We start from the raw sequence: 13,363 nt of genomic DNA, 5'->3' as shown, positions 1-13,363 counted from the left end.
TTTTTAGATATTTATGGAAGACCAAGTATCAGGAATTCTTATGGCTAAAAAGAGCTTTTTATATTCTATTTCTTAATTCTAGCTAGATATTACAGGTATATTTCTTAATTCTAGCTAGATATTACAGGTTTCCAGTCTGAGGGGTTGGAGAAGCTTTTAGTCATATTAATGGTTTTAAGTAAGTTTTTTAACAGTGACTTTTTTCTCTTTTGGAAAAATAAAGGGCTCATTAATTTGGACTAGCAGCAAACAGTCTTTTCTACTCTCTCTGGGCTTGGATGTAAATGAAATGTTATATGTATCAGAATAAGATACTGTTATTAATACATTTAAAGGTTCTAGGAAGAACAAACTATGACTTCTTGACTGAGACAAAAATTTCAGGAACAATAAAGGGCATAAAAATGAATCTAACACCTGAAATCAATACAAAATAATAAAGAAAGTAAACTAATTTAAAAATTAAAAGATAAATAAATTTTAAAAAATGAAGCTAAGACTCACTAAAGTTGAAAAAGAAAAAAGATTGTTATATGGATACATCTAAATAAATAAATTGCTGTGTTAATACATATTATTTGTAAATTTTAAAAACAACAGCTGTCTTAGATGTTGAGTAAAAGAAATGATTTGCAAAATATTTGTAAGTTGTAAACTATAAAAATCAACTTTTAATAATTATTAGTGTTAAGGTCATGGATTGTTACATTTCTTGATTTAACTTTCTTGATACCATTTATAAACATAATTATAAAAATTAACCCAGCTTAACAGATTTAAAAAGAATTAAAAAAATATGTATTACCAAATGAAGGTTGGTGTAATCCTACCTTAAGTAAATAAACAAATCTGGTAGCAAAGAACAATGATCTATTTTTTAAATGGGATATGGAATTAGATAGGGGCTTATGACATTTTCATAATTTTTTTCAAGTCAAGATAAAATATTTGAGATTGTAGCCAAATGATGATGAAAATTGAATGTTACAATCTGAAGCTTTTTTAGTTTCATCATGGACTATGCCTCATTATCTATGGTCATTATATACTGCCTGTTAGCATTAAAATTAGACAACTATTTTATAGTTTTCATCAATATTGGTGGTTAAAGATTGTTCCCTTATACCATGAGGGAAGAAAATATTTTTATGACACATGGTTTACATCCAGATGTTCATAACAAAAAAAGCTTACAGAATTATCTGAATAAATACAGAATTTTGTTTTTAATAACAAGGAATCAGCTGGCATGACACCCTCTTTTTTTGTGTTTTTTTTAAATTATTTTATTTATTTATTTATTTTAGAGGAGAGAGAGAGAGAAGGAAGGAAGGAAGGAAGGAAGGAAGGAAGGAAGGAAGGAAGGAAGGAAGGAAGGAAAAAGAAAGAAAGAAAGAAAGAGAAAGAAAGAAAGAAAGAAAGAGAAAATAAGAAAGAAAGAAAATAAGAAAGAAAGAAAGAAAGGAAAGAAAGAAAGAAAAGAAAGAAAGAAAGAAAGAAAGAAAGAAAGAAAGAAAGAAAGAAAGAAAGAAAGAAAGAAAGAAAGAAAGAAAGAAAAAGAGAAAGAAAGAAATGGGGGGAGGAACAGGAAGCATCAACTCCCATATGTGCCTTGACCCGGCAAGCCTAGGGGTTTTTTTTTTTTGGTGTTTTTTTTTTTCATTTTTCTGAAGCTGGAAACAGGGAGAGACAGTCAGACAGACTCCCGCATGCGCCCGACTGGGATCCACCCGGCACGCCCACCATGGGGCGATGCTCTGCCCACCAGGGGGCGATGCTCTGCCCATCCTGGGCGTCACCATGTTGCGACCAGAGCTATTCTAGTGCCTGAAGCAGAGGCCACAGAGCCATCCCCAGCGCCCGGGCCAGCCTTGCTCCAATGGAGCCTCGGCTGCGGGAGGGGAAGAGAGAGACAGAGAGGAAAGTGCGGCGGAGGGGTGGAGAAGCAGATGGGTGCTTCTCCTGTGTGCCCTGGCTGGGAATCGAACCCAGGTCCTCCGCATGCTAGGCCGACGCTCTACCGCTGAGCCAACCGGCCAGGACCAAGCCTAGGGTTTTGAACCGGCGACCTCAGCGTTCCAGGTCGACGCTTTACCCACTGTGCCACCACAGGTCAGGCAACACCCTGTTTTTAGAGTTTGTCTTCCTGCTCCCAGTAGTTGGAGTAAGACATTCATCCCCATTGTCTCAGAATGACTACTGCATCCCTAAGCTCATGTTTAGACTCCAATTCTAGAGAAAAGACAAGAGAGAAAGGCAAATGGCCATAGCAGATAGGTTAGCCCAATGTATTCAGAAAAATAATAGCTCTGTCCAAACGCCACCCCCTGGATGCCTGCTTATATCTCAGTTAAATGACCAAGATTCAAGTTAAATGATCACCCTAGTTGCAAGGGATATTAGAAAATGTAGTTGTTTTGTTGTTGTTGTTAGACCCTCACAATAAATCTGCATTCTTTTAGTAAAAAACAAAAAGGGAGAAAGAATATTGGTAGGCATTCAGCAGCAACTGTGATAAATAAGTATAATACACTCTGATTACCAACATGAAAGTCCAAGAACCATTCATGAGTCTAAAATTGCTAAAACTTTAGATATTTATTCCTATAAAATGAGTGAGCAATATTTCTTGACTGATTAAAATGGAGAACATTGGGCCCTGGCCGGTTGGCTCAGTGGTAGAGCGTCGGCCTGGCGCGTGGAAGTCCCGGGTTCGATACCCGGCCGGGGCACACGAGAGAGGTGCCCATCTGCTTCTCCACCCCTCCCTCTCTCCTTCCTCTCTGTCTCTCTCTTCCCCTCCAGTAGCCAGGGCTCCATTGGAGCGGGGGACGGCCCGGGCACTGGGGATGGCTCCTTGGTCTCTGCCCCCAGCGCTGGAGTGGCTTTGGTCGCGACGGGGCAACGCCCTGGATGGGCAGAGCATCCCCCCTGGTGGGCGTGCCGGGTGGATCCTGGTCGGGCTCATGGGTGAGTCTGTCTGACTGCCTCCCCGTTTCCAGCTTCGGAGGAATGCAAAAAATAAAAATAAAAATTAAAATTAAAAAAAATGGAGAACATTGGAAGGGAAGTCAAAGATAACTCACAAATAGTCTAGGTTTTAATTGGATATTGAGCCTGTTAGTAGTGCAGGAAATATAGGCAATACAATAATAGCTAGCTTGGGGTGAGAGACAATAAATTTGGTTTTGGCCACATTGTATTCGATGTACCAGCAAAGATAACATCTGGGAGATGTCCTGGTAGAATATGAAAATGCAGGTCGAAGCTTTGGAGAAAGATGAAGGCCAAAGATAAGGATTTTCTAGTCATTATATGATAGTTAAAATGGATTGATAATGGATTAGATCACCTGGAGGAATATATATAATGAAAGAGGACTAAAGATTGAAATTTTTGGAAAATATAATTTAAAATCAGGTTAGAGAAAGTAAAGCCAGCAAAGAGATTAAGAATAGTCAGAGAGACAAGGGAGAAACTATGAATGACGTTATCTGAGAAGCCATTATGGAAAAGTTTCAAGAAGAGAGAGGACTTCAACAACCTTAGATATAATGGCAAAATCAAGAAAGAAGAAATCTAAAAAGACAGTACTGGCTGGTAAATTAGGATATTATTGGTGTTTTTTGTTTGTTTTTGAGAACAGTTGCAATAAATGGTAGAAGTGAATGGGTGAAAAGTTATGGATTCTGAGGAAAAAGTGGTAAATTTACTTGTTAAAGGCGAAAGCATGAGCCCTGCAGCTACCTGAGATCTCTAAGCCTGAGATTTCTTTGTAGACTGGCATTTCCATTTCCGAAACTTCTGAGAAATCAATGGAAATAAATAAAGGATGACATTTCTCAAGGAACTGCTTATTAATAATAGGCATAGAGCTCTCACTGAGCCAAGCCTTTGGGAAAGTCATAATCGACTACTAGCAAGAATTCTTCCTCTACAAATGCTCCAGGAAAAATAATAAACCTTATAAATTTTCTTCAGACCAAGAGACAAAAGTATTGGCCTCTAGGTTAATGGCTACATTTTCTACAATTGTTTTTTACTGTAAGCTGTTCTTGCTGGTCCACCTTTCACAAGATTTCACTGGATGAGTAATTTATGGATATCAAATATTTTCTTTTACTCATTGTGCCCTAAGGAGTCTGAGTGAGTCCTGCAATCAATTGTATTTCTAAACCTCACATCTGAAATCAGCCGTGATGGGAGTATTTATTCTTTGGAATTCAGGAAACTGTAAATCAGAACTTTTTTTCTTTGGATATCTGGTTGTTAAACATATACTAGCAAGCCACTGCCTGTACCCCCCAAGGAGAGTGAAATAATTAAATGACTAAAAGCTATTCAACTCTCATCACAATATTTCGTATTCTAATTTGTATCTTTGTACTGGAGATCATATTCCAGTATGTAACCCAGATAAAACAAGCATCCCATTCATTTTTATTCATTCGCTATTCATTGGGTTTCTACTACATGCCAGACACTGATCTAGACAATGGGAATACTAAAATTAATTATCCTCAGGAAGCTTATAACTTAGCAGGATGGATGGATGGATCTGTGGATGGATAGATAGGTAGGTAGGTAGGTAGATAGGTAGGTAGGTAGATAGATAGATAAAGACACAGAGACAAATATATGATAAAAGTATAAGAAAGGCATGAATAAAGTAGTTTAGGAATACTCAAGATGGTGATTAATTCTCTTTAAAGGAATTAAAGAAGACTTTCCTGGCTGGGATTTCATTTACAGAATAACATTTATAAGAATATAACTTAAATTAGTTCTCCATTTTCTGTGGCCTTTCCTGTTTGCTGTCTCCCAAGCAGAGAGCACCCACTTTAAAAGCCCTATCTGAACAAATTGATCTCTGACAGATTTTTGCACAGTACAGCATTCAGATCAGGTACTGATAAGAGCTGTGGCTAAGACAGAAAAAGTGATTATCAGGATGAACTCAGCAGAAATACTATCTACAGTTGTGGTACTATCAAGAAACAGCAGCTACTGTCTTTGAATTACAATATAAAATAAAAAATAAGAGGACAAAAGAGAATATCTTTTCGCTCACAGGATTCTTTAAATGACTGCAGTGGGAAGACTTCCTCTGATCTGTTCATATCTCCTCTGCACCCACCCTCTGATATCAAAGCCCTGCCCAGAACTTCAGCCTCTCCTCTCTCTTCCAAAGATTATGTTTGCCCTAATTCCCCCCCCCCATATTTTTATCTATCCATTGTGTTTTCTTTCTGAACCTGATGTGAATAGTCCTACAAGTACTTACTGATGGCATAAAACTTGTTTTTCTTCAAATTTGGACTTTCTTACTGCCCAATATTTGGCAATAATCAATTCTTAAACTGGAGTTTTAGATAACAAATTACAGTTTCCTGGTGATATTTTTTAAATTGAAGACTAGCACTGCTTAAGGGAACTCTTATAGTTCCACTCTCATATTTTATCTGAAAAGTTCATGTACAAAGCTCAGACCACCTGAGTTGCTGAGATGCTGTAAAGAAATCACTAGGAAATAACCTAATTAAAAACTTCAAATGAGTATATTAGAGAAAACAAAAACTTTATTTTAGAAATTTGGCTATACTTATTTTCAGGACTGTTCTAAAATTTTAGTTAAAACTTTCCTTTCAATAGAACTTTGCCTATATGCTGTTATTTCCACTAGCGTTAGGTAATCAAGGAGAACATTAACTTTCCTGACCACTTAGAAACTCCTTCCTGTCTGGAACATCCTGAAGAAGAAGAATTTCCTATAAATTTTTCTAGTTCATGATCTGCTTAATAGTCATGCACAAAACATCAAAATGTTGTTGGGAAAAAGCTTCCTCATTCTTATAAGATTTTAATTATCTTCAGTCAGAGCATAATTTTCAGCTGGGGTTATGTAATCCTATGCAATAAATCTCTTTTGGTTTTTTTTTTTCCATTAAAGAGAATGATGAACATATCATTCATTGTTCATCTGTCAGCTAGAAACTAATACATGCTAATTCTTTAAAAAAATGTTTATTGTATATTGCCAAGACAATACCAAAAATTTCCTAAATAAATGAACTTATTCACATTACCTTAGTACAGTAATAATCTAGCTGCTTCTATCTCACTGTGAAAAAATATAAGTTTTGTTTATTATACTTTAGGACAAGCAAAAATACATTTAGGAAACACAAAAGAAATTAACTATTTTAAAAGTAAACTCCAGTATTGGGTCATTTATTACATTGATTTCTGGACTTTTTGCAAGTTGTATATATGAAGATGCTGTATTCTAAAAATATTTAAAATATGTCCTGAAGTTTTATTTATAAAATTATATTTCTTTGGCCCTGGCTGGTTGGCTCAGTGGTAGAGCGTCGGTCTGGCGTGCAGAGGTCCTGGGTTCAATTCCCGGCCAGGGCACACAGGAGAAGCACCCATCTGCTTCTCCACCCCTCCCCCTCTCCTTCCTCTGTCTCTCTCTTCCCCTCCCGCAGCCGAAGCTCCATTGGAGCAAGATGGCCCCGGGCGCTGGCTCCTTGGCCACTGCCCCAGGTGCTAGAGTGGTTCTGGTCGCAACAGAGCAACGCTCCGGAGGGGCAGAGCATCGCCCCCTGGTGGGCAGAGCGTCGCCCCCTGGTGGGCGTGCAGGGTGGATCCCGGTCGGGCGCATGCGGGAGTCTGTCTGTCTCTCCTGGTTTCCAGCTTCAGAAAAATACAAAAAAAGAACAACCAAAAAACAAACAATATATATATATATATATATTATTTCTCACTTTCCAAATTTCTCATTCTATTGGTCATGTGTGTACTTGTAGTGAAAACCTGAGCTATATTACAAAGGGAAACAGGCTTAGTTCCTTAGCAGTACTCAGAGAAATGAACTAGGTGCAAGCCTTGAGTAGATAGTAGAATCATCAAACAAGAGATTTTGACTAATTTGTATTATTTCTTTATATGAATTTTTCTACTCAGTGTCTTTTTAACGAATGACTCACTTTTTCGGCATTGCTATGTGCTAAGCACACTATTGGGTATTTTGAGTATCTTATTTCTCTTATTCTTCACAATAATCCTTAAAATGGGATTTATTCTTTTATTTTTATTTTTTTTTATATTTTTAGTGAGAGGAGGGGAGGCAAAGACAGACTCCTGCATGCACCCAACAGAGATCCACCCGGCAAACCTATTAGGGGGCGATGCTCTGCCCATCTGGGGCCCTTGCTTTGTTGCAGCCAAAGCCATCTTTTAGCACCTGAGGCAGAGGCAGTGGAGCCATCACCAGTGCCCGGGGCCAACTCGCTCCAATCGAGCCATGGGTGCATGGGAGGAGGAGTAGAGAGAGAGAGAAAAAAAGAGAGAAGTGAGAGGGAGATGGTTGGAGAAGCAGATGGACGCCTCTCCTGTGTGCCCTGGCTGGGAATCGAACCTGGGACATCCACACACCGGCCCAACACTCTATCACTGAGCCAAATGACCAGGACCCTTAAAATGGGATTTATTCTTATCTTACTGTTTCGAAGGCTACATCTGAGTTTAAATTAAGTTAAATTAAATTTCTGACTCTTCGGTGCTAAGAGAGCTACAAAGATAAGAAAGATGTTGCCCTGACCGTTTAATTATTTTAAAATTAAACATGAACACTTTATGCACAAATACCTATAACAATAGGTATCATGTGATGAATTATATAAAAGTCATAAAACTATAGTATGTGAAATTTTATCTTTTTTTAACTTTTGCATATGCAAAATTTTAGCTCAGCAAATTAGATTATCTGAGAGGTCTTTGACAAAGATATGTGCAATGTACAACTGGTATATTTTAACAAAACAAAACTAATTCTTATGCTTTAGTCTAAGCTTGTATTACGGCAACAGGATCAAAAGTCATGGCTACCTACAAAGACAAAGGCTAGAGTGTGCAAAGTCAGATCCTGATCACTGAAATTCAAAAGTCAAATAAGGAGTTAGGATTCAGAACAAACTGAGCAAGAATCAATCTGGAAGACAAGGGATGCACAAGTATCAGGTGGCCTTGGATGTCAAGATAAAGAAGCAGAGAGAAAAATAAAAAATAAAGCCTTTGTGTCAGCCAAGAAATTCAGGTATTTCCTACTGAGCTAGTTCTCTTCCTCACCCTGCAGTTGGGAAAGAGGAACTCCCTGTGAGGTAATAGGTATGGATGACTGTGTCCAGAGGGGAAGGGGAAGCCTGAGGACACACTGGAAGTTAGTGGGAAAGTTTGTTTTAATATCTAAATTTTGCTTTATAAAAATACTTTCTGAAGCAAATCTATTGGATATATATAGAAATAGTTACATTTTTATTGTGGCTTCAGTCAGAGTAATATATTTATTGCTGGGCATTTCTACCTAGTACTTCTTTTGATTAAAGGTATTCCTAGAATTGATACTAAGCCAGTATTTAGCTACTATCTAGTCATCATCATCATCATCGTTATCATCATTATTTGTCATTTGTGGAACACTTGTTATGCATCAGATATTATTCTAAGTGCTTTTTATGCGTTATCTTATTTAATTCTTGTAGCAAGTCTAGGAGATGAATATAATTGTTATACACTTTATAACAGATAAAAAACTGGAATCATAGAAACAGTTATCTTGAGATTACATAACTCATAGTTTATGTAGTCAGGATTCAAACCACTGATTCAGTCTCACTCCAGAACATGTGCTCATATTGGTTATAGTATTACCCTTATTGCCTCCTAGAGTTTAAATTTAGAACTATTCAGCTGAATTTAGATGATACAATAATCCCATGAACTAAAGCAAGCAAAGTATAATACCAAAACTGGTTATCTTGCCAACGTTAAATTATTTTAAAAGATATTATCAGACTGCTTCTCTTTTTTATTATAAATAACAAAAATGAGAAAGATAAAGGCCCCCAAAATGATACAGTATGTATAGTTTAATAGTCTTAAATTTTTTCTTAAAACACTCATTTTCCACATAATAAAATATCCAAAAAAATCTATAAATAAAATGAAAAATTTTCACATATATCTCATCTTGAGATCAAATTTACTGTTAATACATTTGGTGAAACATACATATACAATATATATAGGTGTATATGTGTGTATGTGCTTATATATATGAGCTAAGATAGATAATGTTGGCCCACTTATTGAAATGCAATTTTAGGCAACAGCCTTAGCTGAGGACATTTTCACTTAAATTTTTTTCAATATTTTAAAATATCTTTAGTTTGAAAAAAGAATATCATAGTCTAAATGTTCTACATATAAATCTATTTTAAGTAAATAATCTTTCTTTTAAAATAAAACATGAGGGTTCTATTTACTTGAATACTTCCTGGATAAAAAAAGCAACAATATTTTTCAAGAATTTCATTATATTATTTGTGTTAATTGAGAATATACTCAACAAAGTGGAAAGTTAAAGTAGACTAAGATAGGCCAATATTTTACTTTATTTTTAAATTAAGGATATGATTATAAAGATTTTATGAAACCTTAGGAATAATCTATTTTACATTTGAAGAAAAGAATCAGTTTTTCCCTCAACTAAATACTGGAAGATCCTGGAGAAAAAATAAAAACAAACGGTCAATCTAATATTTATATTATACCCTAGTACAATTTGTTTTATCTTGGTCAAAATATTTATATCTAACATTTGCAGTGAATTGTTATGCACATAGTCCTATTTATTAGGCAATGATTCTTCAAGTTGCACTAAATGGTTTCCAAAAGATAATTATATTCTAAGGTTTTGTGAAACTTACCACTGTCTATAACTAGAAAAATCTGTTGCAAAATTAACAAATAATGATATTATAGTAGTATATTTGAAATGAGCATAATTAAAAATCTTTTAGCATATGTTCTCTTAACCCACCAGTAGCCATCAGGACAGTAATAATACAGGCTGAATTTTTTAAACATTATGTCAAATACCAGACATGTATTACATTTGACCCTTGAACAACAGTGGTTTGAACTGTGAAGGTCCACTTATACATGGATTTCTTTCAGTGACTACAGTAAGCATATTCTCTTTCTTATTATTTTTCTAATAATATTTTATTTTCTCTAGCTTCCTTTATTGTAAGAATATAGCATACATTGAACATACAAACTATGTTGTTTACATAATCAATAAGGCTTCCAGTTAACAGTAGGCTGTTAGTTAAATTATGAAAAAATCAAAAAGTTATATGATTTTTAATTGCTTGGGGGAGTCAACTCTCCTAATCTCCCTGTTGTTCAAAGGTCAACTGTATTTTTAATTTTCAGAACAACCCTGCAAAAAAGATATTAAAATCCTTATTATTTTAAAAACAGGTTTTTAAAGGTTAAATAATTTGCTCAATTTCACCCAGCTAGTAAAAGGTTTCCTTACTCCAGGTTTTCTAGACTCCAAAGTCTATTAATTTTTACATCCCAATATCATTAACATAAACCATTTATAATGATTTTTGATTTACCAGAATATTTGAACACCCAGAACACCCTGAACCTGGCTGTGCCAGATAACTATCTGAATATTTCAATTCCAGGAAATTTGAACTATTGTAAATAATAATGACTTTTTTTAGTATTTCCAGGATTCATCAAAATTCCAGAAATCATTCAAAAATTACACTTTCTCTTTTCTCTTGGCTTTTCTTAAAAAAAAATCCATGTTTTAATAATTAGATTTTGTATTATCTCTAGGTTTTCAGTGAAGCATAATGGATTAAGGAGAGAATGGATGACTACTAAAATTGGTTCTTATAAGTTACAATGGCAACATTATTATATATTTTTTCAAATTTTATTCAGAAATAAAAACATTCTACTTTCTAATATTAAGCCAAATGTTTATTTCCCAGATTTAACCTAAATGTTCTTCCCTGAGGCCATTGCTGTTGTGAAACTATTTTAATGGCCTTCATTGGGATGTGGTGAAAATGCTCTAATTGCCTTTGCTAAAAACAAAGGTTTCATGTAAATTGAATTTTTCTTTTAGGATAATTGCCATTCACTTTTGTTTTATATGCAACTGAGTGGGGATTTTGCAGTATCCTCTGTGGACAATAAAGTGCTGAAATAGGAGAAGCTAATAATTGCTTTGTGTGGTAATACTGACAACTTCTGCGTATTTGTCAATCTGTGTTAACAGTATCGATCAGGATGGGATCCTCATAGAGGGGCAGATAATATTTCCACTAAATCTTCGGACAGTGATGTAAGTGATATATCTGCGGTTTCAAGGACTAGTAGTGCTTCTCGTTTCAGCAGCACAAGCTACATGTCTGTCCAATCAGAACGGCCAAGAGGAAACAAGAAAATCAGGTGAGTAAGAGGGCTTTCACAGGAAACTCTTCTAAATATACGTTAGAAGGTCGTTCTTTTTCTTTGGGTAAACATAAAATCCTTTATTTCTAAAGGTTCATGTATTCATTAAGGCAATAAGAATTTCTGTAAGTATTATTTTTTATTGAATTTGGTTTACCTTTCAAACTATTGCACAAGAAAGTTTTATAGAACTTAAAACAATTTTCTTATTACATTACTTGAAATAATGTTATTTTTTAAAGTTTTCTATTTTAAAAATTAATTCTGTTATTACTATATTTTTATTAAGATTAAAGTGACTGTTTTGTGAAGACTTGAATTTTTAATGTTCTAAGGAATATGAAAATACTATTTGGAGGTTTTTTTTTCCTAGATCAATTTATTTTAATGATTCAGAAAATGTACGGATATTACTTTTTTTATTTGGATGCTCCTTATCTTTGTGAAAATTTTATAAATGCATAGGAAAAATCCTCAGCTTCTCAAAATTTATAAATCTAATATATATGTTTGTATAGTTTGCATTTATCACCAGACCAGTAGATTTTATGGGCACTGGAGCTCAATTTTTTTTTTACTTCTATAATAATCCATAATGTAGAGACCACAACGTTTTCATGCAACTCTGTAACAGGAAAATATGATTTTAAAAACAGCTATGATGAAGTGTTGCTTACCCAAGTGCTTCTCTGGTATACAAGTTTCAACATTTAAAAGATGTCATTTTTATTTATGTTTTAGAAGTTTTCATTTCCTTTCTGTTTAATTTTGTATGCATTTTCCTTACTTTTTCTTTCTTTTTTGTGTTTATTTTCATGCCTTCCTTCAATTTGTGTTGCTTTCAAAGGCCAAAGGGAGTAGAAGAGGGAGGGACAGAAGGGGATAAGCATGAAGAGGTAGTTCGTGAGGAGGACAAAGTAAAGGAAGAAAGAATTAATGAGAATGAGAAAGGGAAAGAGATAAAAACGTCTAATAATGAGAAAAATAGAGAATCGGGAGATGAGGAAAAAACACAAGATATACCTGAGCAAGGGAAAGAAAAAGAACAGTGGATTAAAGAGGATTCACAAAGGCGATTATCACAAGACGATGACAGGTAAAATATGCTTATTTTTGTAGACATTTCCCATTAGTAATGTAGTCCTTTTTCCTACCCATAAATACTATTTTACTGTTTGCATTTGGTTTCTTTTCCTGTGGTTTACCTATTTATATTCTAATACAACTAATTAATGTGTTGGCAAGTTGTTATCAATTAGATTGATTTATTAAATAGTCTTTGATTTGTATCCACTAGTTCTGAGAGTGTGATTTATTTGGTTTTCAAGTTATTTAGGACAAGCTGGATCAAACTTAAATTTCCCTTAATTTTTTTTAGCATGAATTACTGTATATCTTCCCCATTTGTTGAGTCAAAACCTTTGAAGTTAAGTTCTAAAAGGGCTGAAAAAATTGAGCCTACTCTTTAAGAAAAATTATATATCAGAAATGAACTTTGAAAATAAGTAGCAAAATAACTAGCAACAAGTAAGCTTTATTCAGTCTCTGGGGTCTCTTGCCTCGGGTTTCTGGTGGGTTCTGGTGCAGTTTTGAGTCCTGAGGAAGATTGCGGAGCAGAACAGCTGCAAAGAAAGGGTAGATGCCTCAGGGCTCACTAGAAGCCAGGCATAATGGGTTAGGCCCCTCTCAAAATTCATTCAGCTAGAGAAACCACTAGAGAAGGAAATGGGAACAGGGGACAAATGCAGGGGGAAAACACAAGCAGCAAGACATAAAGCCTCTACGCTTTCATTTTCATAACCCAAGGTAGTAAGTATGAAGCTATCTTTATAGTGCTGTACTAGAAATCAAACAAGTACAAAGAAAGACTTCCACCTTCTGCCTGAGGAGATGAGTTTTCTCCCATTAATTTTTCTAGAAATGAGGATTCCATATCATGCACATTTTGGAGGAATTGGCGTTTCTAGATTCAGTCCAGAATTTGATTTTGTATTAGGACAAAGTCTGTTTGATAGGTGACTCTATTTATTATAAA

The 13,363-nt window shown here is 35.0% G+C and overlaps 1 protein-coding gene across 49 annotated transcripts in view; it reads left to right on the top strand.

Annotated features, from left to right (window-relative positions):
• Positions 1-13,363, top strand: part of RIMS2 (regulating synaptic membrane exocytosis 2) — a 653,442-nt gene that overhangs the window by 485,360 nt on the left and 154,719 nt on the right. For 18 of the 49 annotated variants that reach the window (XM_066265863.1, XM_066265860.1, XM_066265865.1 and 15 more), the window contains one exon: positions 11,153-11,325. The exons of 15 other annotated variants lie outside the window; for them this stretch is intronic. In XM_066265863.1, the coding sequence (XP_066121960.1) occupies positions 11,153-11,325 (173 nt within the window). Of the gene's footprint in view, positions 1-11,152; positions 11,326-12,175; positions 12,425-13,363 lie in introns of all 49 variants that reach the window. 16 more of the 49 variants (XM_066265849.1, XM_066265845.1, XM_066265856.1 and 13 more) reach the window with 1 other exon arrangement.

This window comes from Saccopteryx bilineata, chromosome 3, assembly GCF_036850765.1.
Source record: "Saccopteryx bilineata isolate mSacBil1 chromosome 3, mSacBil1_pri_phased_curated, whole genome shotgun sequence".
NCBI classification, from domain to species: Eukaryota; Metazoa; Chordata; class Mammalia; order Chiroptera; family Emballonuridae; genus Saccopteryx; species Saccopteryx bilineata.
Note: the sequence above shows the minus strand (reverse complement) of the source record. Positions and strands in the feature narration are given on the sequence as shown.